At 49.8% G+C, this 25,494-nt stretch overlaps 6 protein-coding genes across 6 annotated transcripts; 3 read left to right on the top strand and 3 right to left on the bottom strand.

The window, feature by feature from the left end:
• Positions 1 to 733: 733 nt before the first annotated feature.
• Positions 734 to 5,809, top strand: EI90DRAFT_2540822 (uncharacterized protein). The gene is made up of 4 exons (XM_039053207.1): positions 734 to 847; positions 908 to 1,681; positions 1,744 to 5,386; positions 5,439 to 5,809. The coding sequence occupies exons 2-3, from the start codon at positions 950 to 952 to the stop codon at positions 5,377 to 5,379; spliced, it is 4,368 nt and encodes a 1,455-aa protein (XP_038920359.1). The 5' UTR covers positions 734 to 847; positions 908 to 949; the 3' UTR covers positions 5,380 to 5,386; positions 5,439 to 5,809.
• Positions 5,323 to 6,677, top strand: EI90DRAFT_2541022 (uncharacterized protein). The gene is made up of 2 exons (XM_039053209.1): positions 5,323 to 5,386; positions 5,445 to 6,677. The coding sequence occupies exon 2, from the start codon at positions 5,587 to 5,589 to the stop codon at positions 6,448 to 6,450; it is 864 nt and encodes a 287-aa protein (XP_038920360.1). The 5' UTR covers positions 5,323 to 5,386; positions 5,445 to 5,586; the 3' UTR covers positions 6,451 to 6,677.
• Positions 6,678 to 11,617: 4,940 nt separating this feature from the next.
• On the bottom strand, positions 11,618 to 12,124 carry EI90DRAFT_3013415 (uncharacterized protein; the record flags this gene model as incomplete). The annotated part of the gene is made up of 3 exons (XM_039056663.1): positions 11,618 to 11,800; positions 11,867 to 11,891; positions 11,958 to 12,124. The coding sequence occupies 3 exons, from the start codon at positions 12,122 to 12,124 to the stop codon at positions 11,618 to 11,620; spliced, it is 375 nt and encodes a 124-aa protein (XP_038920361.1).
• Positions 12,125 to 12,623: 499 nt separating this feature from the next.
• EI90DRAFT_3041647 (uncharacterized protein) lies at positions 12,624 to 15,372 on the bottom strand. The gene is made up of 4 exons (XM_039059120.1): positions 15,234 to 15,372; positions 15,053 to 15,141; positions 13,408 to 14,981; positions 12,624 to 13,246 (listed from the first exon to the last, which is right to left on the bottom strand). The coding sequence occupies exons 1-4, from the start codon at positions 15,346 to 15,348 to the stop codon at positions 12,736 to 12,738; spliced, it is 2,289 nt and encodes a 762-aa protein (XP_038920362.1). The 5' UTR covers positions 15,349 to 15,372; the 3' UTR covers positions 12,624 to 12,735.
• Positions 15,280 to 16,963, top strand: EI90DRAFT_3041650 (uncharacterized protein). Its single transcript, XM_039059121.1, has 5 exons — positions 15,280 to 15,481; positions 15,555 to 15,879; positions 15,940 to 15,970; positions 16,030 to 16,083; positions 16,138 to 16,963. Exons 2-5 carry the CDS (start codon positions 15,568 to 15,570, stop codon positions 16,827 to 16,829), a joined length of 1,089 nt encoding a protein of 362 aa, XP_038920363.1. The 5' UTR covers positions 15,280 to 15,481; positions 15,555 to 15,567; the 3' UTR covers positions 16,830 to 16,963.
• Positions 16,964 to 18,220: 1,257 nt separating this feature from the next.
• On the bottom strand, positions 18,221 to 20,371 carry EI90DRAFT_3041655 (uncharacterized protein). The gene is made up of 15 exons (XM_039059122.1): positions 20,105 to 20,371; positions 20,039 to 20,053; positions 19,946 to 19,984; positions 19,794 to 19,892; positions 19,695 to 19,738; positions 19,467 to 19,638; positions 19,363 to 19,408; positions 19,277 to 19,308; positions 19,131 to 19,227; positions 19,049 to 19,068; positions 18,853 to 18,993; positions 18,620 to 18,790; positions 18,520 to 18,561; positions 18,375 to 18,463; positions 18,221 to 18,317 (listed from the first exon to the last, which is right to left on the bottom strand). Exons 3-15 carry the CDS (start codon positions 19,952 to 19,954, stop codon positions 18,284 to 18,286), a joined length of 996 nt encoding a protein of 331 aa, XP_038920364.1. The 5' UTR covers positions 19,955 to 19,984; positions 20,039 to 20,053; positions 20,105 to 20,371; the 3' UTR covers positions 18,221 to 18,283.
• Between the last annotated feature and the right edge of the window lie 5,123 nt (positions 20,372 to 25,494).

Consider the following 25,494-nt stretch of genomic DNA (forward strand, 5'->3'; position numbering starts at 1 on the left):
ATTTGCGCCAGTCTGGCAAGAATTTGGCTTTCTCCCCACGTTGCTCTTGTTAGTATTAGGTTTCCACTCGTATCGTACCCCCGAGATTGCCTGTTCCTACAATTAGCCCTCTCCTTGTTCGTAGAAGCACTCAGCAGTGCTGAGTGTTCCTCCAATGTCACACTGTGGCGCGTTTTTCTTCGAAGTCTACCCGGCTCATATCAAGATGATCCAATTCACACCTCGATTCAGATCTCGTAATCACGGACGCCTCCATGATTCGTTGAATGTTGATTCGCCAGAGTAGTGTCCTCGCGATCCCACTGTTTATGTAACACCAATTGTGGCGAAGAGAATGAATCGCATTCATTGCATCAAGCTCTTGCTATCAGCGGTACAACAAGGACTGGACACAATAGTTCATTGGATATCGTGTCCCTTGGCAAGTGAGGGCGCCGCGTCCATACACATCTTAGCAAACAGGTAATCCGCGACATGCGCCACGCAGAATATTTGGCAAAGCCCAAAACCTGTGTGCCTTGATCCCACCACGTCGACAATGGGGCACCAAGTGGCTCGCTGACCACTAGCATTGGGGGCATCGGGCTGCCACCAAAACTTCGGCTCCAGGGTGCATTTGCGTTTACGCTTGCTCTCGGGCTTGTGCTCACATCTAACGCCTATACGTATTGGGGACCTCATATAAAGCTACCCTTTCGGTGGATGTTTCTTTGGCGCTTGTGGATTTGGTGGGTGGCAGTGCACGGCAAACCCCTTTGAATTAACCACAGTGGTCGTTCACTTTTCGCGCCCCCACTGCTCTGCATTTCCGACCAACAAACACGTTCGTTTCTTGATCATCACATAGGTAACACGCTCTATCTCAGAGAGAGGAACAAGACCTGACCCTCTATTTAATCTGCCAAAGGCTGTATCAACACAACATCACGTTGTGAATTTACGGCATATAATGAGCGCCGATGTTCAACGGCGAGTGTCCAAAGGTCCGTTAGGCTGGTTCAGAGGGAAGGACAAATCACATCCGACGGCTGGGAAGCTCGCTAAGGGCGGGCCCAGACCGATGCCCGTTAACGGGCCTCGCAAGATGGGAATCCCAACTTCTGTCTCGGCAGACGCTCTTGCTGAGCCTAGGGAGCCTCGCACAGAACCTCATGCGCCACAACTTTCGACATCGACGCCATCATCGCCTGTTTCAGCGACCCCTCAGATGTGGATTGAGGAGCCATCTTCAGATTCACAATCAGCCCGCACCATGCAACGCGTTCCATCTTGGGCGTCTCCGAGGCCTGTAGTTGGAGATTGGAATGCCTCCGCTGCCATTTCCCATCCACGATATCACATACATGAGCCCACTGGTCCACCTTATTATATCAATTACCACCTCAAACCTCCTCCCAATGCAGCGCCGCGAACATCCTTTCCTCCCACCTTAGGAACCTCTTCCGCACAAACCACTAGCCAAGTTTCATCTCATAGGTTTGAGTCCCAGCAGAGCCTGCTGAGAGGTTATATGGATGACGTGGATTCTCTGGACGTTTCGGATCCCAATGGTACCCGATGGCACCATACCAGTCCCTATGACATCGGTCGTAGGGCTGCTCCGCGGCCAAAAAGCATGGCAATTGGACCAGGCGTTGGCACTTATGCCGGCGCGATTGAGGGGAGTGAGATTGTTGAATTTGTGCGTTGCCGCTCTTCGAGATACATGCCATGATTGATTGGTGTTAACCTTACATTTCCAAGAACCCACTCTATGCACCCTCTTCATCCTCTTCGAGTTCCTTGTCTCCCAACCGTGTCCACCCAAGATCCCGGAGCTCTTCACACACTCGCTTTGCACCTTCCCCGTTGTCACAATCCACTTCGGTAGACAATTTCGGCAGGTCATCTATGGAGCGAGGGACGTCATCCTCTCTTCCTTCGACTCTACCGCCCAGCAGTTCTGCCCACCATCCCCCTGTACTCATCGGCACCTCGACAACGAGCCTTCATGATGATGATCCTGACTTGCCGCTAGAACCTCCTGATCAGGGCTTTAAGTCTCGTTCATCATCTCCTCTAAAGCATTCGATCGAGCCCACCTTATCTCCTGCTCGATCTTCACCTTCGACGCTGCGGAATGAGCCTAATACCAACTCGGCCAAGTTGTCGAAGAAGGGCTCAGTCAAACGTCCCGAAAACAGGCTGTTTGCAATGTTTGGTACATCGCCTCAGTGGTCTTCCAAAGCCCAAGGTGGGTCGGAACTACAGCCTGGGAAACCTAACAGGCGGAGATCCGTATCGGCGACCGCTTACGGGTCCCAAAGCAGCCGAGCAAGACCCAACTCACACCGATCACGAAGAGCGTCAACATCGGGCCCCCCTCGAGAGACATCGCCTACGAAGGCACCCGCGGCAATATCTGGCCCCACCCCTCTGAAACCGCCCGTAGCAAAAAATTCGCTAAATCCTCAATCAAGCGAAAAGTCGGAAAAACGTGGAAGTTTTCTTGGGCGGCTTGTGAAGAAATTTAGCATGATGGGTAGATCTTCCCCAACTCCACTGACCGAGAGTAGAGAGATACCTGGCATGCAGCGAATATCGACTGATTCTCGCGGTGCATCGTTCGAATTCCCCCGACCATCTCAGTCATCTCTGGTTAAGCAACCCGTGGCCCCAATACCAGAGGACTCTTCAAATATGAACCAAAACGTTGGATCGACGCTCCCTTCTCCACCTCCTTCGCCATCATCTGAACTTCCATATCATCTCTCTACACCAAAGGTCGTTTCGACCTTACTTGAAGACCCTCCATCCCCTCCAAGCTCCCCACTACCATTGATGGCACTGACTGTTGCAAATCCAGATATCCTAGTTCCAAGGACGCCAACTCCGCCAAGACCTGCCGAGCTCCTCGATAACCCTGACGTGCCTAAGGCCAAGGACTTGAACTCAACGCAAGCGGAGCCATCGCTCTCCCATTTGTCTATCTTCGGCCACGAACAAGATTCGGGTGTCGTGCCTGCAGTGTCACGCCCTCGCTACACCCGCGACAGTAAGGGCCGCTTAGAGCGCATCCGCGATGAGGAGACAGATACTTGGCGTGCCTCAAGGGGCTCATCAGATAGCGCCCCACACCACGAGCCGACACCTCACCATTATCGCCAATTTGTATCTAGAACCACGGTCCCATTAAAATCTGATGGGGAACCTGACAGGGAGCGTGCTGAGGGCGATTACAGACGAAACGACAGAAGAAGGCATTCCAGGAGTCGTGATAGTCGTTATGAGTCCGAGGGCTCACACCACAAACGTTCCATTGACCACGAACAGGACAATCGTCGTGACAAAGATTCAGACGGACGGAGCTACACGGAACGTCGTTCTCGGGGCCTGGAGCTCGAATCGTCAAAAGGCATTTCTGCATCATTGTTCAAACACGATGGCGAGGGCAAACTCAAAGGGGACAGTGAGAAGACAACCACGAAGCACCAATCCCTTGCTACCGACGATGAAATCTCTGGGAGCACGGCCCCATCACCTTCCAAACGGGAGCGAAAACGTGGAGACGCAAGTAGTTCGGCGGGCCAGAGTCATTCCCGCGGGGGAAATAATGGACAGTCCGACGACCCAGTCCCATTGCCATCATCCCATGATAGAGCCGAAGATGATAAAAAGGAAGCTCGCCGTCGACGTAGAGAGGAGAGGGAGAAGGAACGTGAAGAGAGGCAACGTGCTCGTGAACGGGCAGTGGCTCAGTCGCCCACTAAAACGCGACCGTCACGTAGTTCGGACAAGGAACGGAAAAATCCTGATGACAGAGGTAATGTCAATGCTGGTTCGGAAGCACAGACTTCGCCTCTCGCTATCCATGAGCGGCCATCTCGCGACCAGGGCGAGTCCAGTGCCGCGGAATCGTCTTCCACTCCCCAGGGGAAGCATCCAACCAGGGCGTTCCCAGCAGTGCAGTCTTCGGGATGGAGCTCCGATCAGTCAACGCCGCCTATTTCGGGCGTGACAAGGTCAAGACCTACAAGGAGGAAGCAGCCATCGATTGAGACTATATCTGCATTGGGTAAGGAATGGGAAGTGGTGCCCGAACCGTCTAAGCGCCACCGATCAAGCAGCCGGAGCCGAAGCCGTGCGACCTCAGATCAGGAAAAGCTACGAGACGCTGTCAGGGCAATGATGGAAAGTTCATCAAGTGGTAGTCCAACGCACAAGAAGTCTATCACGCGTCAAATCATCAAAATCCGTCGTAGCTTAAGCGCTGATTCTCTCGTCACTTCCTCATCGCGCGTGCCTCCCACTGTACCTCCCACGCCGCCTCCAAAGCTTTCCGCGCCCCGCGACACTCGCCCGCCTACAGCCAGACGACCTTCTGTGGCTCGACGTGCGAACACGCCCTCGTCTCGGGGCTCCAGCCCCTCTCCTACTTTGGACAAGTTTTCGATCAGTCCTACGTCTATACAGCGGATCTCGCATGAATCTCAGCCCAAAGCATCGCTTTCCCTTGTATCACCCTCCTCTAGACCACCTTCCACTCCTTTGTCAAAGCCATCGTCTTCCGAGCCCATAAGATCACGAACGTCACGGCGAGGATACCATCATGCGTCAGCATCTTCTGAGGACGTCACGCGGCCTCTCCGGGGTATTGAAATTAAGGCGAGCAATGACTGGGATCAGCAGCGTGCCAAGAAAGGCCAGAGCTGGTCTGTGACAGATGTGGCGAATGAGGAAGATAGGCGCCTGCAGTTGCACTTGGCTGTTATCCCCACGAATGGCCAGAAAGCGACGGATAACTCTGCGACTGGGCTCGCCAAAGGGACCTCTGTGGATAGGGTGGGCAGCTCGCATACTTCATTCAGGCTCCAGGCTCCATTAGCCCCTATACCTGCGGCAAAACACTATGCTACGGCTCCCCCACATCCTCCCGAACGTTCTAATACAATGCCCGTCGCCAGTACCCATGGATACTACACACACTCTCCTTACTATTCTCATGCCCTCTCTCAGGCTCAGGGCTCGGCCACCTATTATACCCATTTACAGTATACACCCTCCCCATCTGCATCACCGTGCCCCCACCCTTCCGCCTTGCAAGCGTATCAAACAAGTCCGACGTCTCATCCTGCATCCTCTCCTTACCAGTATGCCCATATGCTCGCCTATACACCTTCCTCAAGTGCAACCCATCTACCGTCTACGTCACAACAACATCCCCCCAATTTACATTCATATCCATCTCATCACGGCACCAGAGCAAATGTCCCTGCGAGACCTGGCACATACGTACAATTTTCATCCCGAGCGTCATACCCCATTGCACAGTTCCCACAACCCCCTTACCCTGCGTCCTCCCCGCAATGGAGCAACCAATCATCCGCGCATCAACCCTAGACATTAGGTACGCTTCGTTTTGCGGATTCGACATGTAGTTCTAACTCAATTCGAGCAAGGTTAAGGCACGCGGGCGTCCCTAATCGACACTGCAACTAATTGTACGCAACAGTTATACCTAGTTACCAACCACCCGACCAAAGTATTCATGTTTCGTGATGCATTCTCGGACTTAGCCATTTTACACTTTACCATTCCTCACATAGGATGGTCAGACCCCATTCTATCTGCATCCGGACCCACTCTTTTTTCAATCATTTCGATTTGTCCTATCATTCTCCCTGCAATGCCGTTCCGGCTAGTTTGCGACTACCTTTCCAGTCGATATCTCCCACCCTGCTCATCCACTTTTTACATGCATTCATGACTCCCGTTCATTTGTTGTTCCTCCAATCAGACGCTGTCGTTCAATCTGTGCTGTTAGCCGCAAGGATTTTCTCCTTTTTTTATTCTTTATTCAAATTTCTCGTGGACTCGAATTCCCGGATTTTAGGTGGAAACAAATGCATTTTTCCGGTCTGCCTACAACCCCCGTCGCTGCTCTGGCCCAGCGTTCGAATATCCGCACTTCCTCACAAGAATCACTATTGCGGCTGGATAGATAAAAAAATCATTCCAGAGTTTGCCAGCTTTACTGTGCTATGGCCAAGGCGCACGCTCAACCAGGTGGTGATTCGCATGATGTGCCTTGTGCACACTTCTTGCACCCAGGAGTGGAGACTGCTGTGCCCGCGGATTTCCTCGCGTATTCGTGTGGAAAATGGATGCAGGAAACGGGCCGCGTTCATTGCAATAAGATACCCCGGGCTAAACATTCAGGATGGAACTCCGCCACTCAGATGTGGATGTGATGGCCTTTGCAGCCGATTCGGGTGTTCCCGCTATTCTGACAGGCATTTTGCATGGAACGCACGCCATGAATTGGCCGGGATGGTTGCCTTGCTGACAGACCACGAGGCCGAAACCTTCTTCATGCAGTTGTTCTCTATATTGGCGCGGGAAATCATTACTTGCATGCTGCCCGTGTCTGGTAGTAGTACAAAGGGACGTCCCGTTGAACATTCTAAATAAACTCACATGCCAATCATTGCTAAAAGAGAACATTTGTAACACGCCCTTCCCCGAACATATCCCGACTGTTATCCGGATCGTTTTTCGTGTAATTCGGAAGGAAAATTACGAATCCACCCCCCCTCCCCTTGGCATGCGAAGAAGATACCACTTATTCAAAGATCCTGGCACGCATTGATCCAGAGCTGGTTCAATTTCGCTTCGGGGTTAACCATCGTGGAAAGTGGTACGTATTCTGTGTGAACTCAGCAGTGACTAACCTCCCCTGAGAAAAAGAAGCTGCCCCCCATTGCATTTCGCTGCTCCAAGCTCAGGATTAGAATCAGTATCTGATCTGAATACTTGACACGATGACGATTGATTCGGGCCCCTTGTGACTTTCCTTCATTATTGTTATGCCCATCATGAAGCCAGGCCGCTTGCAGAAGGATCACGAAATGCAGTTCTCCGCGGTCATGCATGATTAGCCACTCTTATCGGGCTCGAACGGGTACACGTTTGCCTTTTACTATTTCCAAGATCTGAGGACTGAGCTCGAGTAAAAGGGTTGTCTCCATCGGTGTGAAGACGTGCCACGATGACTAGTAGTATGGCCTCGGAGTATCCTCTGTTGCAAGGTGGTACATGCATGCACAACAATGACAAGGAACATGGTTGGAAATTTTCGAACCAGCCAAAATTCAAGTCGAATGAATTGAGAGCCCTGATGACTTGAGCGCGCGAGTATAGAAGATTTCGCATTGATCCGCTTCCCAGCCTTTTTGCGGCATGCATATGTGACCTTAATTTTGACGCGGGCATGGGTTTTCATCCTGCCTGCCGTGCCTAGGTGCTTTATATTATAGGGAGTGTATTGTGAGAGTAAAATTAATCACACGCGGGAATGAGCTCATTGTAATATACGGAATTGAACGAGATGCATTGGCACGAAAAAAAAAAAAAAAAAAGTGCAAAGCATTGTATCTTAATATGCCTGAGCCGAATTACCGTGCAGGGGCACCTGTCCGGTGCATCAAAAAGCGGCGCAATCCTACGGAGCGCGGAACCGGCCCAGCCGTCATCAAACCCAATTCCATGGCCCCCAACGTGTACATTAGGGCACGCACCAATAATGTATTTGCACTAGTGGCTGGTCCCATACAAGTGACTTACTATTGCCGTCCTCTGTGGGTGAAAAGTGGTGTTGATGGGTTACGCATGAATGCAAGGACACGTGTGGATTGCGACTGAGAACAGGGCAGGAAATGATGCCACGAGAACTTGGAACAAAAACACCTTAATAGGTATGTATATGGCCCAAGTAAATTGATATCATCGACAACTTTGGGATTTCACAAGAGGGAGGTCATGTCAGCTGATCTGAAGGGACAAGGGCTGGGCTCGAAAAAGGGGCTTCATTGCGAAGTGTGGTATCCATCGCCGTGCCATTAAAGGGCTATAATCATTCCAATTTGACGATGATACCCCAGCAACGTACGCATTGAATCCTTCCCATACATGGGCGACAACACGAGACAGAAGGCATCTATTCGAACCTCCGAGGGAGGAACAGGCTGTTCAGAGCAAAAAAAAACCATGCACAACAAATTGCTTGCCGTCAAATGTTTTCCTTCTTTACTGTGTGGAGCTTGCTGCCTTCCTCAATTTTCACGGCGGACATGAAAAGAGGGGAGCCCGTACAGTTATCTAATTGACGAGCGGGCACCGCAGCAAAACCGCGTGTGGTGTGGTGGGGTGGGGGCTGACAGGCCCCTGAACTCTGAACGGCGTCTGCCGGTTGCAACCCTATTGGAATTGGAGATGCAGAAGCGCTGATGTGGTATACGGAGCGGAGTGGTAAAGCCATCCGCATCGGGAAGCAAAAGCTACAAGATCCAAGAGCCGCGGTGACAGGACGCGAGCTCCAAAATAAATTCCGATTCTGGAAACGGCGCTTTTTCTTTCTCCCGAGCTCTTTTCCTTCGAGGATTTGAGATGGGATTGAGGATCACAAATTTGAGAGGATAAACCGCAGATCAAGCTGCGTACGTTTCGTCGATCGGTTGCCTTTAGCCGAATCAGTCATCATGCGGAGCCCGGGCTGCCAGAGAAGCAAGTCCGCCCCCCATTGGCTGAGCAATTCCAAATTACAGAGTATTCCCCCCCCCCCCCCCGAAAAATTTAGCCTAATCGTTAAGGAGGCAAGATTGAAGCTAGCGGCTGTGCAACCGCAAAGCATCAGAGCAATATATGCACGTGATTCTGCTCAACACATTTTTCGCACCAACAACGTTTTTTCATTCGCAAGAGACTGGTACATCTGCTCGTCTCAAGGATCGATTCGCGTGGCTGAACGGATTGATGGAGTTGATCAAGCCACCAGATATCCTGTTCCGCCAATGACCCTCGCTAACCGCCTTATATATGAGTGCCGCATGCTATGATAGCTGACTAAACTCAGGCTGCTTCCATCATAAGAGCCTTCACGTAAACCGCATGGACAGGCTTACGAGCCGCAAAATACTAGTACCTCACTAGTGTATCTGTGCTAAGGCACAGAACGAGAGTTACTTCTCGGAGGCATGCCTTCGTCTCTAGCTTCACGATTTTTCACCACTCGTGCTAGTATTCTCTTCGAAAGGAAATGGATTCGCTAATTTGAACTTTTTCAAACAAACAAACAGTCTCCATCACGAATTGTCGAAGTCTGCAGCTTCCGACCCTGCTTCCTAGTTAATTGTGCTCACTCGATGAATACGGATAAAAATGGCCATCCGTTACCCCCCCGAATGAGGCAACTTCGGCTGGCAATGTCACACTCGTAAGCATCAAAGGACATGAAGCCCTGCAGTAACTTGGCATATTGCATGGTCTCACAGAGCTAGTCGTTCCCTAGCAATCTGCTGTTTCCATTACCCATCAAACAAGCGCGGGATGGGTCAAGCTGATTGGTTGGCTTGGAAAATGGCTTTTTTCTATTGCGCTCCTCATGATCAGCCACGTTTCTGATACATTGGAGGAAGAGTCTTGGGAACAAGGTGAATCAACGCTCCCGCCCCCCCGCCCCTTGTATTGCGCGGGAGAGGGTGGGAGGGAGTGATACGTATCACTTAGCAGGTGAAGATCGACCACATTGCCTGAAACCTTTGCCGGGGGTTGCCTGGGACCAGTTGGTCAGGCGGACGGACTAGCGATAGTCCCAACTTGTACTAAGTTGGTCCCAAGCATAGCCACCCGCAAAACCCATGCCACCGGACCTTTGTTACCAGCGCCTCGGAAATTCCACCATGCTCCTGCCAGTACAGCATTACTATAACCATTAATTACCAATCGGACCCGGCATCAATCCAACTCGCGTAGCTGGCAATATCGCTTTGAAACTATCCTATTCCAAATTGTAATATGTAGCTGAACACACACACAAATCAAACCACACGCCGCGGGCGTCTATGTACGCAATTCCCTTCGACTGTTGATCCTGAAGGCTAAAAACGTCAAAGATCGTGGCATCGTACAAGTGCAAAATCCCCTCTCCCCCCCTCCCTTTGTTCTCGGGAACGGCAGTTTGTGATTCGCCTAGCTACGTGAGCGCCCGCGCGCTGATCGGATGTGATGACAACGAGAACAGGTCGTAAGTACTGAGAAGAGTATTTATTGCGTCACCCTGTCCGATTGCTCCCGCCCCCAAAAAGAGGTTCATGATGATGACTTTGCAAAGTCCCGCTTGCAATTATGTATATATATATATACATATATTGAGTAAAAGGGGGGGTCCAACGGGGATCAAACCAATCCCTCGGGACAAGTGAATGAGTTGTGCAACTGCAGCAAAGCCACGACTTTGCAGAAGTGGAAAGGGTTAAGTAAGGAATCATAAGGGGCGTGTGCGTATTCTGTCATGTCTCATTCACTGGGGTAAATTACAACCAAACGTTGCAACCACACGTTGGTGCCATTCATTGGGTTGCATTGTCTTGACGTGTACCCCCGAATGATAAGGGGCGTTTCAGAAATATGATTCTCAACGAGCAACACTAGGAACTAGTTCTACGCAATTCGCACAACCAAACCATGCATATGGTTGAATTCTCACCATGAGTATGTTATTTAATTTAGTGATAGTGTGCATGGGGGGTTCATTACATGTGCAGATTTTGAATTGAGCGATGCAATACAACGTCGGAGAACAGCTAGCGATTTGAATGCTTCAATAAGTGGAAGTCTCGAATATATTGTAACAGCTAGTTGACAGATGGCTGGAGACAAATACAGACTCGAAAAACTGAGTAGTTCGGGCGGGCGAGAACATGTAGGAGTTGAATAGTCACAAGGACATTGGAGACTGGAACATGGAAAAAAGGAAAAGATGGGAGATGGATAGGCACCAAAATTGCTGGAAGTAGACAGAAGAAAGGGGGAGGGGTCGGCAGTGGGAGGGATGGTCCAGCACCTTTCATATCCACAACCGCGTTCGTTGGCGAGGTCGTTCGACACCGTGATATGGATGGATGCGATCTCCTATGTTGAACTGACAATATGAAGGGAAGGAGAGGAAGATCAAATTGAGCGAGCTATGCTAGGCGAGTCATGAGAGCATGGGTAGATAGAGGTAGGTGTATGGAAATCTAGTGAAGCATGAAAAGGGGGGAAATACACCAGAAATCCGACATCATAGTTCTGACTCAACCTTTTCCCTTTCCTTTACCGTCCAATCCCATATCCTATGAAGTCTGCTGCTTGAGAACTGATACTCGATCATTCGTCTACCGAAGACAATTATGGAGCTTGGGCGTTTGATAAACATGATGGAAATTGTGATTGTGATGGGGTGGGGAGGGGGGGGAGGGAATGGTATGTAGATGCGAGCGGAAAATCCTTCTCTCCATGATTATGAAACTTGATGGGGCGAGGGACATAGCGTAGACTAGTTTGAGACGAATGAGAGTGTGTTCGTCGAAGGGCGAATACTTAGGGAAGAAGGGATTGGTAAGGATGGGAAATACACTGTCATGGGAAACGCCGTAATTGGGGGGTGAGGGTTTGGGGCACGAGGATAGTGTCTGCTTGGTGAATCAGTGGATTCAGGGACACAGGGAATTACGAGAATAGATTTGGAAGGGGGAAAGGAAACCGCAGAACTCCAAAAGCGGATTTCGCACACCCGCACAGACTTGATCAGTCATGAACATCACGGTATTGATAGAGTGTTTGTCGGGAATGCATTGTAGGGGTCAAGAACCTCACGAATGCGAGCCACTTCAGCATCGAGTGCGTCAACACCGGGGATCCCTATCGCTAGGCATCGGTTGCATGCAATGAGAGCTTGTTGACGCGTTGTCTCCGCCATAAGACCAAAGGCATGGACGCGGAGCTGTTAAGAGAGGCGATTCGGGGTAAGAACCAAAACCTGAATAACAAAACCATTGCGTGAACGTACAACAGTGTCGCACAAGTCAGCCCATCTGCAATAGCGCCCCCCAAGCTGTCAGTGAGCAACGCTTAGAAGTGATCAACAATGATCGTCTCACCTAACGACCCAGCGAGACACTCCATCGAAACCCTCTGTCCGGAAGATGTTCTTGAGATCGAAGGGCGCCTGAGCGAGCTGCCGGCAAACGTCCGTGTTTATAGCTACGCTGTTACGGACAGCGAGGGCGGACAGGCCTGAGCCGCTGGAGGAAGAGTCTGATGGCATTGTGAAATGAAGCAGAGACGGAAGAGAAACGAATTTGCAAACAGAGAACACGCTAGAGCGAGTGAGCGAAAGCCGTTGTGAAGAGGCAAATTGGGCCCTTTGGAGTGGCCGGTTTTTATAGTATTTAGCTTAGTCATTGCAAAAAGCGAAATAATATGATAAGCAATGAGGCCAGGAATGATGGAATGAGGGAGGGGTTTGTAAAGTTGAGTCGGAAGGACCGCCATCAAAGGAGAGAAAAACAAAATCTGGGCGATCCATTGCAACCCAGTGGCCGCCATCAGCACGTGGTTTGAACTCTTGAAAGGGAAACAATCAGCCGGATAACGTCAACGACCGATTCCATCAATGGAATAAAATAATTGAGTTTAAAAATATGTAATCATTTCTCTCTTTTTCTTTTTGTTTCTTTTTTTGTTTTACTTTTTTGACGCCCCAAACAATTTTTCTTTTGCTTCCGGTGCCCCAATTCAATCTAGCGCTGTTGAGCTCCGTGCGAATGTCTGGCTCTACCCTCCCAATGATGTGTTAATTCAGCCACAGATCGTGCCCTGGGGAACAAGCCATAGCCACATTTGCAGATCACTACACTACTCTTCAACGCAATCTCTTCACAACTCGGCAAATATGTCCGGCTCGCTTTCCCAGTCTTCCTGGAGATCGTGTGCATCGGCGCCATAAGCTCCCTCTCCCGCCAGCCAAATATCCCCCACTAGCCGACGCCGGCATAAATGCCGACCACCCTCACCGCTAAGTACGTCCCGCAACGTCCCGAGTTCATCCTCGGAATGATAATCTGTTCCCGCCGCACCATTGGATAAATCCAATATCCGCCACAGCTCGTCATTCAGTACAGCCTCAACGCGGCCCCCAATCATTAGCGATCCCGAATCTGAGGTGCCTTCACCTTCGCCTATATCTTCTTCCTCCACAGACAAAGGCAATATCTCATTCGGTCGTGGGCCCAAGTGGACAATAAGCTCGGGGTCGTCAAGCATATCCATCCGCTTGTCGCCGCTGTTTCCGGCATCATCATTCCCACCTGGCATTAACAATGACTGTTGGGTGTTTTCAGCGGTGGCGTTCCTTTCCTCCGGCATTTCTCCGCGGGATTGAGCAGCTCTACATCAAGGATAAAATCGCCGTACACCAGTCAGTCTCATATCGGAGATATTAATGAGATAGATATTGAAATGGGAAAGCTTTGGGTCATGTCATAGCTTAAATCAATGCGAGTATGCGCTGCTGCGCAAGATCCAAGAAACTAGAACGAATGAACTGACCTCGGCAATGGTACTTCTACAATTCCGACGTAATTCCAAGGTAGGTTGACTGGAGAGAGTACCAGACTGTCTCCATAGTCCTCATCGTCTGGAGTGTTGGTGACTCTCACATCAGCCCCGAGCTTAGTGCCCGACGCTTCTCGGGGTACCAAAGCGGCTCCGGTATCACCAACGCTTTTCATCGGTTTCTCTCTTCCTCGCTCACCAGTTGCTCTCGGAATCTTTGATCTGGCTTTATTGCCCATCCCATGACTGGGTGGATCAAGTGTAGTGTCAGGTGGCGATGGTGCTCGTAGCTTAACCGGCCTGGGAGTCAGCGAAGGCCGCAGTGATGGATCCTGGTCCAAGTCTTCATCATCCCTTAGAGGATCCATATCAACATCCTCTGATAGGGGACTGCGCTCATAGGTGTTCGTGATGTAGTTGGTAATCAGGGACTTGCGTCGGGGGCGCAACGAAGAACCGACGATTGACGAATCATTCGGCTTCTGCTTCCGACTGGGAAGAACGAAATCCACATGACGAGTTGATGGTGATCCATTAGCTATTGGTGTGGGTGGGAGGCTTCGTTTGATCTTCGTCGGGATGCTTCTCCCAGAGGTTTGATGGGGAGATGACTCTCCGAACAGTGGTCTGAAAACCTCTCGGCCTCGCTCTTCGATCTCTTCCCCATTGTCACGGAATACGGATGAACGTTTTACCGCTCCAACTGTCGCCAACTTTACAGGTGACTCGGGGAACACTTCATCATTCTCATCGACGTGATTGTCTTCCTGATCCCCAGGCTCGGACCGAAGGATCCCGTCTTCCCCAGCAGAAATATCGCCAGACTGAGGCTGAACCTTTCTGACCCCTTCGCCTCGAACGTCCCACAGATCTCTAGATACGCCACTCTTGCCTGCGCCATCTACTTCAGCTGCTGCACTAAGGACGAAAAGTGAGCTTCGTTTCTTTTTACGCTTGATCTCTTCGCCCGGTGTGACAGGGATATCTTCGCCGCGCATTCGTTTGCGCGCTTTAGTACGGGGCGTCAGGGAAGAGGAGGTTTGGTCCACAAGTGATCGGAGTTTGGATGGAGATGGTGCGAAATCATATTTTGATGAGATGGACGGGGAGCTGAATGATACCGTTGTGCCGACCGAGTGGGTGGTGTCTGGGAATGATGAATTAGATGTGGTAGAAAGTCTCCGATTGGAAGATAGGGTGGATTCAGATATTCTGGAACGTTTGGAGCTCTGTATCGGACCGATTGGTGGGACCTTGACGGAACTGCTTTGTCCACGTAGAGAAGAATATGATGAACTGAATAACCCTTCGGAGGCCGGTTGGCTCAATTGTGTTGGAGAGTCGACGAGGAAAGGATTGTCTTCATCAGATCGATTATTTTTCCTTGTGTTCCGTGATAGGCCATCGATACGTCGGACAGTGGGAGAATCCTCTTCCCCGCTGGATGGTGTCATGGCCCTCATAGAGCTTGGGCGTACGGAGTTGCGAAGCCCCTTGGTGCTGTTAGATGCGTTTTTCGGCTTCACGGGCGAAAATGGATTATTGGCCGAAGACTTGGTAGGAGATTCCTGGGAAGAGAACGTTTGATGGATGTAATTGAAGGACTCGCAGAAGGATTGTGCGAAGACCCCGCCGGTACAGCAGAAATCATCAGGTTGGCATTTGAATCGGACGAAGCAGGCTTTTTACTCTCTCGAACTAGAGCGCGATACCGTTTGTACTTTGCAGCTATGTAGTGTATCCGTAGCAAAAAAAAAGGAGTATGATACATAAGAACTTGGCACAACGCCCGTTCCCAATGTGCCAATGTATCAACATACCAATTGTTGCATCTTGCTTGCTCTCCTCTTTCGTCGGATCACGGCCACCGTGTTCTTCGCGAAAATTTCGCTCCCAAGCCTTCAGTTCAGACTTCAGTTGGGCGAGCTCGCTCATTAAGAGATACAGAAGGCGCGTTCGTCGCGGTTTTCAACGCGAGGCCAGTGACAATCAGGCAAGTGGCCGTTGAGTGGCTGTGCACCAGCTCACTCGATGTGAACTTGAAGGGTAAACACACAGACTCATTGAGGTGAGCCTCGCGCCGTCCCATCAAAGCCCGGTGCTTCAGCGATTCATCATATACCCTTAATCTCCTTTCTTAGCATAGATTCTCCAATGTATTGTTTCTCACTAGGACCAATTTCACTGCGACTGAGCAGTTCATCTTTGGTTCTTGTTGGCGCGTGGTATACAATCTTTGCGACTTCATCGGTCTGGAGTGGTGCTTTGATCCGTCTTCCCAAATGGGTTTTTATTTTACTGCTTCTGGCTCCTTTTTTGATGGCCGTCATTCATGGAAGAATTCCCCATCTGAGGCGAACGCCTGAAGGGGAACTGTATGGGGGCTTTCATCTGCCCTTGAATATGCTTCCTGGTCGTGAGTATGGCCCCCCTGAGACGGAGTGGCTCAATATGGGTTATTGGGAGGTATGCCCACTCACTTATTTCAAATAATTGTCTGACGAGAACGAAATCGCTCTCGCACAGAACACAACCATATTCCCTGAAGCATGCGAAGGCAAGTATTAAGATCAATCCCCTCCCAAAATCTAGAAATGGAGTCGTTACCGAACTCAGCGCTAGCACTGCGAGTGGCGTCTATGGCTTGTGTGCATTCTGGTCATGTTCTCGGTAATCTCTACCAACTATGTGACATTCTTTGTCAAACTGATCTCTAAACCCAAGAGGTCGGGTTTGGATGTGGCGATTCTCTGTTGCTCCAATTACGACACCCTTCAATTCCCAGGCCAGTGACAATCACAGGGATCACGAGCCTCCCCAGTCACTTCCATCGAGCCAAACAGCGGATCGAGCAAGCTGACCTTAAAGAGAAAATTCCCACTCGGTTGTTTCTGGGTGATGCCGTATTTCGCGAAGGGACGAACCCATCATCGCTTACAGCCGAACAAGAAGCGACCGTTTCGATTATGGAAAGTCATCCCCTGAGGTATCCAGGCAATGAGACCCTATACTTCGACTCTATTCTTGGGGTAGACTGTGCATATCACTTCAAGACACGAAATCTCTTCCTACGCCAATGCTACGATCGCTTGACGCCGGGATCTGGTCGACTCGCCCTTGCTGACATGTGCTTCGAGCCAACATCCTCCACACCCTTGACATACCTGTCGAAAATCATCGCCTTCATCCTGCGCGTTCCCTCCGCCAATCTTATTGGAAGACGAGCTTATCGAGAATCATTGGAGAAGATTGGTTTTGATGAGATAGTCATCGAGGACATTTCGTCGAGCGTTTATTCAGGGTTTACCGCATTCCTTCGCACTCGCGGCATCATGTGGGTGCTATTCGCGAATATCATCACGATTTGGCATAAGGGGGGAGGAAAATTTGTTCTCGTCAGCGCTCGTCGAAGTTAAGACTCATCCTTCGGGCGCCTTTGTGGGTAGTGTGGACTAGGGGAGGTAGAGTTGACCTAGGTCAATCGAACTGTCCCATTTCTTGGTTTATAGAATCCTGTCGGATGTTCGGCTTCTCCTTTGTGATCACTGAGGTCACATCAATGTCGCGCCGGATGATGTCGCCCATTCCGACTTGGATGAAAAGCGCTCAATTGCGCACTTTGTGCCGCAACCCCTATTTCGTGCTTTGACCAATCAAGTGTCGGTCGCGGTCATGGTTCGTCAGGGGTGTCCGTGCGCAGCTCTTTGTGGTTACGGACCCCAAATTTCTTCGACGCACCACTTTACTTGCCCTAACCATTGCCTTTACTAATAAATTCCAACTGAAAACGCGCAGCGAGAAGCCCTAGCATTAAATTTTTTCTCCATCAACAAAAATATGGTCCCATGAACTTGGGACATGTTTCTTCAACATCAGTAGCTAAGAAAAGATCGATCTAGCGTGCTATGCATATTAATGTGCCGTTTTTTGATTAGAACTGTTCGCGGTTTGTTCTGAATAAACGAATTATGGTGTTCACTCAATCCGCAATGTCCTATGGCGCGTCCTTCGGCATGCACCTGCCGGGGATCTTATGTAGATGTTGCCCTATGTCATTTTAACTGTCGTTGAGGCACGAATGCTTGCAAGTTGTGGGTTTCGGTTTTCTTTAAGATCATGGATGATCGCCTCATTGTCTGACATATCCTCAGTCGAATTCCGTTTAGATCCTACTATAGCTAGCATTGTCCGAAACATTGGACATCAACGCTGAAAATGAAGGGCTGATGTATTGTGTTTGATCTAGTGGGTTGAATACTATAATCAGCAGCCATGTCAAGGCTTGGATTAATGCCGTTCCGTCTGTTTGTTTTCCGCCTAAATGGGGAAAATGAGCCGCAGAGGTATCCAGGGGGTAACGTGCTGCTCCCCGGGCCGGGCATGGTCCTGGCCTCGCAATATGGGCTGGGACAAACAACCTATCGTAACTCTTTGGAGGGGAGTCGAGCCTTGCAGTTCACCTCCTTTCCAATAGGTGAAGCGTGCCGTATTTGATTGTGCCAGGGAAGGCCGACGCACTTACACCACTGGGGGGAAAGGCGTTTGTTCCTTGATCATATAACTGGAACACCCTAAGATACTAGCGAATCAGATGCTACCAAGTCTCATCAATGGTTATTCATTGATAAAGCTAACACCCGTGCAGTGTTTTTCAACTAGACGTAAATGGGTTTTGGCAAATGGACAACTTCCAATTCAATAGTAAAACAACATGGAGATCCAGTCGTGGAATTGTCAGCAGATAGTAAATGGGATGTCGGTTATCCGAAGGCACAATCAAAGGGTCGCGAAGAAGTCAAGGGCTTTTCCATTCATCGTAGCAGGTCTAGTGCAAATCCGAGCTAGGACAAGAGTTGAAGTGGAAATTATATCACAGTTTTGAGAGGTCCCTTCCCCACACACCGCTATGATAACAACGATCATTTCGCTTAGCGTTGATCGCATAATGGGCAAATACGCACCGAAGAATCCAGTCGAACATCAGGAGGGCCCTTGTTCTCATGGATACCTGCTCACTCCAGTAGATAGAGCGCCATGCATACATGGCCGCCTATGAGGGACCTGCCGTCAGGGGAAGCATTCGGTGGAGCAGGGAAAAAATCGTACCAATCCTCCCATCAAGGACAAGCCGTCAAAATCAAATACCGCCTGATTTGGACGAAAAGGTTTAAACATATTTCCCACTAGAGAGTTCAGCGCTACTGACGGCATTGCCAATATAGGCAAGCATTCCCAGATGGTGATATTTGAAAGGCTTGTACACTGCGTCGCCATTCTCATCCATAATTTCATTAGCAGCGAGGGTTTCATGCTGTCTCGCGAGAACAGACAGCTTGCGTCCAAGGTATTTTCCTTGCTGAGAAGCGACTTGCGCTGTCTGAGAGTTTCCGAACCAGGTCACCTTCCAAAAAGAGCACTGAAGGGACGCATTTTACTTACCGCAGGTAATGCGGTAACTTTCCTGGCAACATCGGCCAACAGTTCCTGGAGCGCAGTCAAACTCAAGGAATTGTCATGATGAGCGTCGTATTGTTCGAACAAAGCACGAATTTGGGTCAAGTGGGCTGAGGTCATGGGCACCTTTGGACATCCGATCAGTTTATATCGCTCGGGCGCCAATGCGTGAAAGAACTACCTTCTTCTTGATGGCAGTTACTGAATGGTGGCATCAGTTGGCAACGACGTAGGATGAGGGGCGAGGGGGCGACCAGACTTACCCATGTTCTGCCATTCGTCAAAGTCTATCTTCCCGTCCTTATTCTTGTCCGACTCGTCGACGAGTTCAAGGAGGTAATCATTCACGGACGTCTCAATCTAGAGGCTCCCTTTAGTGAAGTTTGGTTGCGCGTGCGGTTGCACATACAGTTGCTGCATCCCCAAGTGCGTAAACGGTTCCTTGATAATCGGTTTCATGACGTTTGGCATTCTCCCAAAGGGATGGAATCATACCTAGTGGCGCACCCTTCACTCTTAAATGGGAATCGACCTCAATTGCCTTTGACCAGAAATTTATATCGTCGCTCGAAAATATTGAGCAATGCGGACGCGCAGACCTTTTTGTGAACCTGGTTCGGAAGCAGGTCACTGACACGTTGAGTAAACGGGTTCATGGCGATACCAGTGGACCACAGGACAAAATTGCTTGGGATAGACTTCTCGACAACCTTTCCGGTGTTCGCATCCTCGTATGAGTATGTGACACGATCGTTGGTCACCTCCTTCACGCTACAAGAGACATAAATTACGGCGAGAAAGGTCCACGAGACAAGAATTTTACGAACCGAGAGTTGACAATGACGTTGACTCCATCGCGTTTGAATTTCGCCTGTGGGTTGCAATTGAGCCCTGATTTATACCAAATTGTTGTCAGAGCACCTCACCTCCGCATATTTAGAGATAGCGTCGGAATAAGCGTTCAAAATATGATCTCTAGACTGAATGATGTGGATCGACACTTGCTCTCGAACAACCTTAGGGAACTGTAAAGAGATGTCAATAGTGAAACCAAGCTGTTCGACGAAAGACTCCATACGTAATCCATAATTTCCTCTTGGCATAAATCATAGATTTCCTATCACGAAATGTGAGCGGCAGAGTTGGCAACCGCAGCATTCATATTACGCACAGCCGCAGTTTCAACCTACGTTCACAATCGAGTTAGTAATGTTCATTGATATAGCAAGAAACGAACACCAGTGGGACCGCCACCACAAACAACAAAGCTCAAAAGGCGTTTTCGTTCTTCGGGGTCACATTGGGGGCGGAAGCGGATTCAAAGTTTTCTGTCTTGATTGATAAAGGCTACGTCCCTCGGAGAATCCAAGGCATGAACGAACCCAAAATCCGACGTCTAATTTTCCGAGCATCTTTTACCGTCTTGAGCTGAAAGCAGTGTTCCAACCCGCAAATACCATGGTCTGCGCTGACAGAGCCGACCGCGATAATGAGTTTGTCATACCTGCATAATCATGTGAATAAAATGACAAGCTATGACGCACGAGGTGTCCATACGGTATATAAACATTTCTTTTTTCACCGAAAACCTTTGTCTCGACTTCAACAAGCCTTTCTCCCATCTCTAAGTCAACGGCTTTAGCCTCGATAAAGTGTCCGTGCACACGAGCGATGACTTTCCGTAGAGATTCAACAAGCGATCGGACTTGGACGGTTCCTACAGCAGCGGAGGGAAGTAATGGAGTAAAATGGGTAAACGTATCAGGTGAAATGACCGTGACATGGTAATCCCCAGGGCGGATGGTCTTCAAGACTCCCATTGCCTGGGTCAAAATAGTCGACAGTTGCAGAGGAAACAACAAAATCTCAGAGCTCACCCCCCAACCACCCCCAAGAATAACTAGTTTGGGTTTATGCATCAGTTTTCTGTTCTCTTCGTCCTTGATAGTCCGGGAGGACATCAGCGATAAAGAGCACGAGATGACGAAAGTGTCATCGAACCTCCTCGTCACTCATGAATACTTTGGCAATCGGAAGATTCTTTGGTCCTCCGTCTCTGGATGAAGTGCTAGAGGGGAAACTGGAACGCGTTCGACATGTTTGGACTTATAGGTGAATGCGTCATGAACAAACAGGATCGAGACAACAGTAAACACCCCGAGGACGACTGAGCCAGTGAGGAGACCACAGTATTTAACACTCTGTTTCCATAAAGGATCGCCTTTTGCCGGTATTATCCTAATGGGCCCCTTAACTGCTCTCGAAGTCGAAAGACGTCCCACATGGAGGATGGGACTTCTTGCAGATAAGTGTCGCAATGGCGGCACAATGTATGATATCCGTAGTGGAAGACTCATCGGGGATGCCAGTTGAGCCCGAGAAATTATTCTTGAGGCCATGACTCCCTACACGGGGTAGGCAGGACTCCAGCCTCTAGGACTTCACACGGGAGTTGAGTGTGGGTTTGTGGCAACAATCTTCCTTTTCCGGTAACCCATTCAGTTCCATTTTGTGACGCCTTGGATTTTTGTCCACTCTTGTTCGACAATAAGTTTCGCGTGAGCGCGCTCAGCCCCTATATCACCTGGGGAAACAGCCTTGTGTGGAGATAATTGTAACGAATGCTCTGTGACCTTTTGAGGGAACTTCCCTCTCTCCGTCCCGCGCATCTATCCCTCCTCTCTTTTGTTGTTGTATCTGGTGCATGTCGAGTCCCGCTTCTGTTGCACCTATCCCCCCCCTCACGTAGGTGCTTTCAAAGAGTCCATCGCACTCCCCATCCTAGCCCATCAGCCCGCTATGCGGATGGGTGATGCGGCAATGTGATCCCTATCACAGATGGACTCGTAGCTCTTTCAAGGACGGCGTTGCTGAAGTTCAGGTTCAAATCGAATACAACTTCTCTCCATGCCATGATACAGGCTACACGCAAAGGGCATACTGGGGCATAGCAATCAGTCCGGAGGTTTGTGAAACCTTCTGGCTCAATCCTGAACGATAGCTCTTGGTCCATACAAATGTCCAAGATTCTGCGTATATTTCTTTGCGGAACCGCCACTGGACCAATTCCATACAAGGAGTTACGTCGGTCCGGCGCAGAGCTGGCAGCGTTTGTAGGTTTCTCAGCCTCGGCGTTCCTTTCATTCGGGCGGAAGGGTTACACTGGAGAAAGAGGCACCTGACTTAAAATCCTTTGTGAGGACGCGTAGTTGGAAAGCTTGGCTCTGTGGATGTGAGATAAGACGGGCTCGTAGCTCCTTAACTTCTGCAATGTGAGTGTCCGAGATTCACGTTTCCCCCATTTATTGAGGGTTCTTCCCAGATAGCCTAGAGTGTTCCAGCGAATTTTTGGGATATGTAAAATGTTACAGCAGCTACATCGACTCAGCACATGTTGGGGGGCACGCCTGTATCGAAACTGTCTTCCTTATTTTTATGATGTCCAGCAGGCTACGTACAGGTATGGAGAGCAATGAGGCTCCTTGTGTCTATACTAATAGAGGCTGGTAACCTGCCTATTGCTTATGGTTTGTTCCGATCGTTCGCATCGACTTCAATTTAGATTTGAAGTGGGAGAATCCAGGAGATTAGGGGTAACGGTTTCACCGGAACTGATTGGGAATTGGCTTACGAGGTGGTACGGAGGGGCACAAGGGTTCCATGAGCTACGAGTCCTGGGGTCCACGCTCCAATACTATGACCCCGAATCACACATCCCCTTGAAGCTCACACGGGATAGGCGTGATATAAGGAGCCGGACAACCAGTGGACGCACCGCCGGGCTGCGGGCGGGGTGATGGACTTTTTCACCAAGCTCAAGTGTGGTTTGGATGGCAGTCCTGTTCCCTCGTTGACTGATGACGCACTGCGATGTATGTTTCTCAGAATACTCTTTCTGGATCTTGGCGGAGCAGGACATAGGAGGAACCAAAGGGGTCATTAGGTTTATGTTTGATGCCGTGCACGATGTCCCTGGCCTCACTGATGAATGGGACGAGAAACTTGCGGCTCTTCTGGATGCACATTTCGCAACAATCATACGAATGAACCTCGGCACCGCGCTTCATGCCTCCACCTGTCTGCACTGTGGAGCTGGGTTCCTGAAGTGGCTTGCTGCTAACAACGGTCCCACGGGAACATCTGGGATGCACAGCAGCACTGCGTTTCGAGCTGCAGTGATTTCTTAGGCAGGTTACCAGCCTCTATTAGTGGTTCCTCCTGATATTTCTAGATCCAGAATATATCGCCTCCAAAAGCTGACGCCTAAGTCTAGTATGCTTGAGGGATGTATGCTCTAGACAAGCGCCGCAGGGTTTGGATGGAAGGCAAAGGAAAGATGGTTAATAGAAAGGAACGCAAGATGCATAAAGGTAGCACACGCCAGCCCAACAAACATGTGCTGGAACGCAAGTCCAGCATAATTCCCAAAGTCCCAGTTCTACGAAAGATGGTTTCAAATATGTTGGACATCGGGAATCTCCCCACACGTGAATCCTTAACCTTGGGGGTGCCGGATGAGATGATTGACAGTGAAGACCTGGAGGTGCTGAAGGAGTTGGAAACGGGTTATGGTGAGTAGATCCCCAAGTGAATTAATATGGCCAAACAGAAGGGATGCACGTTAACATGGTAACGTGTGGGGGATTCTCGATGTCAAATGCATTTGAAATCATATTCCGTGGAACTGGGACTTTGGGAGTCGTGCTGGACTTGCGGCCCATTTGGGCTAGTGTGTATTACCTTTTGCGTTCCTTTCCATTGACGGTCTTTCCTTTGCTTTCCATCCAAACCCCGCGGCGCTTGTCTAGGGCATACATCCGTGTCAGCATTTGGAGGCAATAGATTCTAGAAATATCAGGAGAAACCACATCTCGAAACACAATGACTGTTGTGCAGGTAACAGGTAACTTAGGACGTCCCAAATGTTCCCACGAGCCCGGCAAGCCGCTTCGGACGTCCCAGGACGTCTACAGTGAAATAGGCCATTTAGGCCCTATCTGAACCGCAAACACCGCCCCTTAAACTTAGCTGACTAGCTGCATTGACTCGGGCATGTTCAAGTTGGGGAGCACGCTAACATCGAAACTGCCTTCCTTATTTTTATATTTTTATAACACCCGAAAGGCTGGGCGGAATGATGTTTCGTATGCTACAGGTATACGAGCAAGGAGATTATTTGCTCACTATGGTTCGTACCAATCGTTCACATCGACCTCAACTTATTGGAGTGGCAGAATTTTGTCGGAGCGAGTTTTTCCCAAGATCAGGGCAAACGTTTCGCATGAGCTGATTGGGGACTAACTTACGAGATGGTGCAGAGGCGCGCAACGGTTTCGTGCCCTACAAGTCAGGTTGCTTCTAGCGCGGGATCTTATGATTATCCCTTGCTCTCCCCAGGCTGGTCGGCAGTACTCTTCTCCAATACCATGACCACGAACCAAATTGGAGTCCACGCGGGATAAATGTGAGAACGGAGACTGGACGGACGGACTTTCCTCGATGACTACGCTGTGGCTGCTGCTGCTGATCTCCTGGACACACGGAGACTTACCAATGTGGCCAAATAGTTTCATGGTATGTAGTCCCGGTCCCCCTGTTGACCGATGTCGTAATTTGACCCCCCCCTGCGATGCATATTTCTTCGTCTACGATGAATCTTGGGTGAAGCAGGACATAGGTTGGGCCATATTTGGTGTCGCGCACGATGCCCCTGGCCTTACCGAGATGATGGATGAGAAACTCGCGACCCTTCTGGATGTGCATTTCGCAGGCGAACGCAACACTCATATGAATGAGCCTCGGCACCATGTCCATACCTCTACAACTAGGTCCTAGGATGGAACGGAGAGGGTGAGAGGAACACCCAAGGAGATTCATCATGACAAAGTGGTGGGCGGCGAGCAGGCTCAACACATACGTAATCCACGGCCGGCACACATCACTTTACACAATAACGGCGTAATTCTTTGAAATTTCAAGGTAATAACTCCAGAGTACGTCACAGAAATGACCACTCGCGGGCGAATAGGCTCTGTGAAATCAGTGATTCGCGACATTCATGTCCCGCTTTCAACTTAATCAGTTAAACATCAATTGTACGGCATCTCAGCATGGGGCCCCTATTTGGTCAGTTCACCGAAGATATTGCATGTTGTAAGCTTATCTTAAACAAGGTGGTGTCGCATCTCCTGTGGAACTTCGACTGCATGGAAATAGGACCACCTGATCATCACATGGTGCGTCATCTGTCCGACTTGTCCGGAATCGTATTTGGTATATCGGTGCAGCAATAATGGCGACCACCTTTTTTGATGACCATGGATGTCTGCCATCTGGGCATCTATGATACACTGCCACAACACCACAATCCGCTTGGCACCTCAAAGCTGAGGGTCACTACGGTGGTCAGCTACTCGGGCATCCGGGACCAGTTGAAAGAATCCACCATGCGCATGATGAATAACTGCACGGCTGCAATTGCATTTTGGCACATGGGTGTCTGACAATGCATTCGACTCTTGGGAATCATGAGGTTCGACCCCTTTATGATTGAAGGTCAAGGCTGACCAGCATGGCCATGATCATGCGGCAGCCGGGCTACTTTCTCCATGGTGAATAGTCTGCGTT

This window comes from Cantharellus anzutake (assembly GCF_015039405.1).
Source record: "Cantharellus anzutake strain C23 chromosome Unknown EI90scaffold_8, whole genome shotgun sequence".
NCBI classification, from domain to species: Eukaryota; Fungi; Basidiomycota; class Agaricomycetes; order Cantharellales; family Hydnaceae; genus Cantharellus; species Cantharellus anzutake.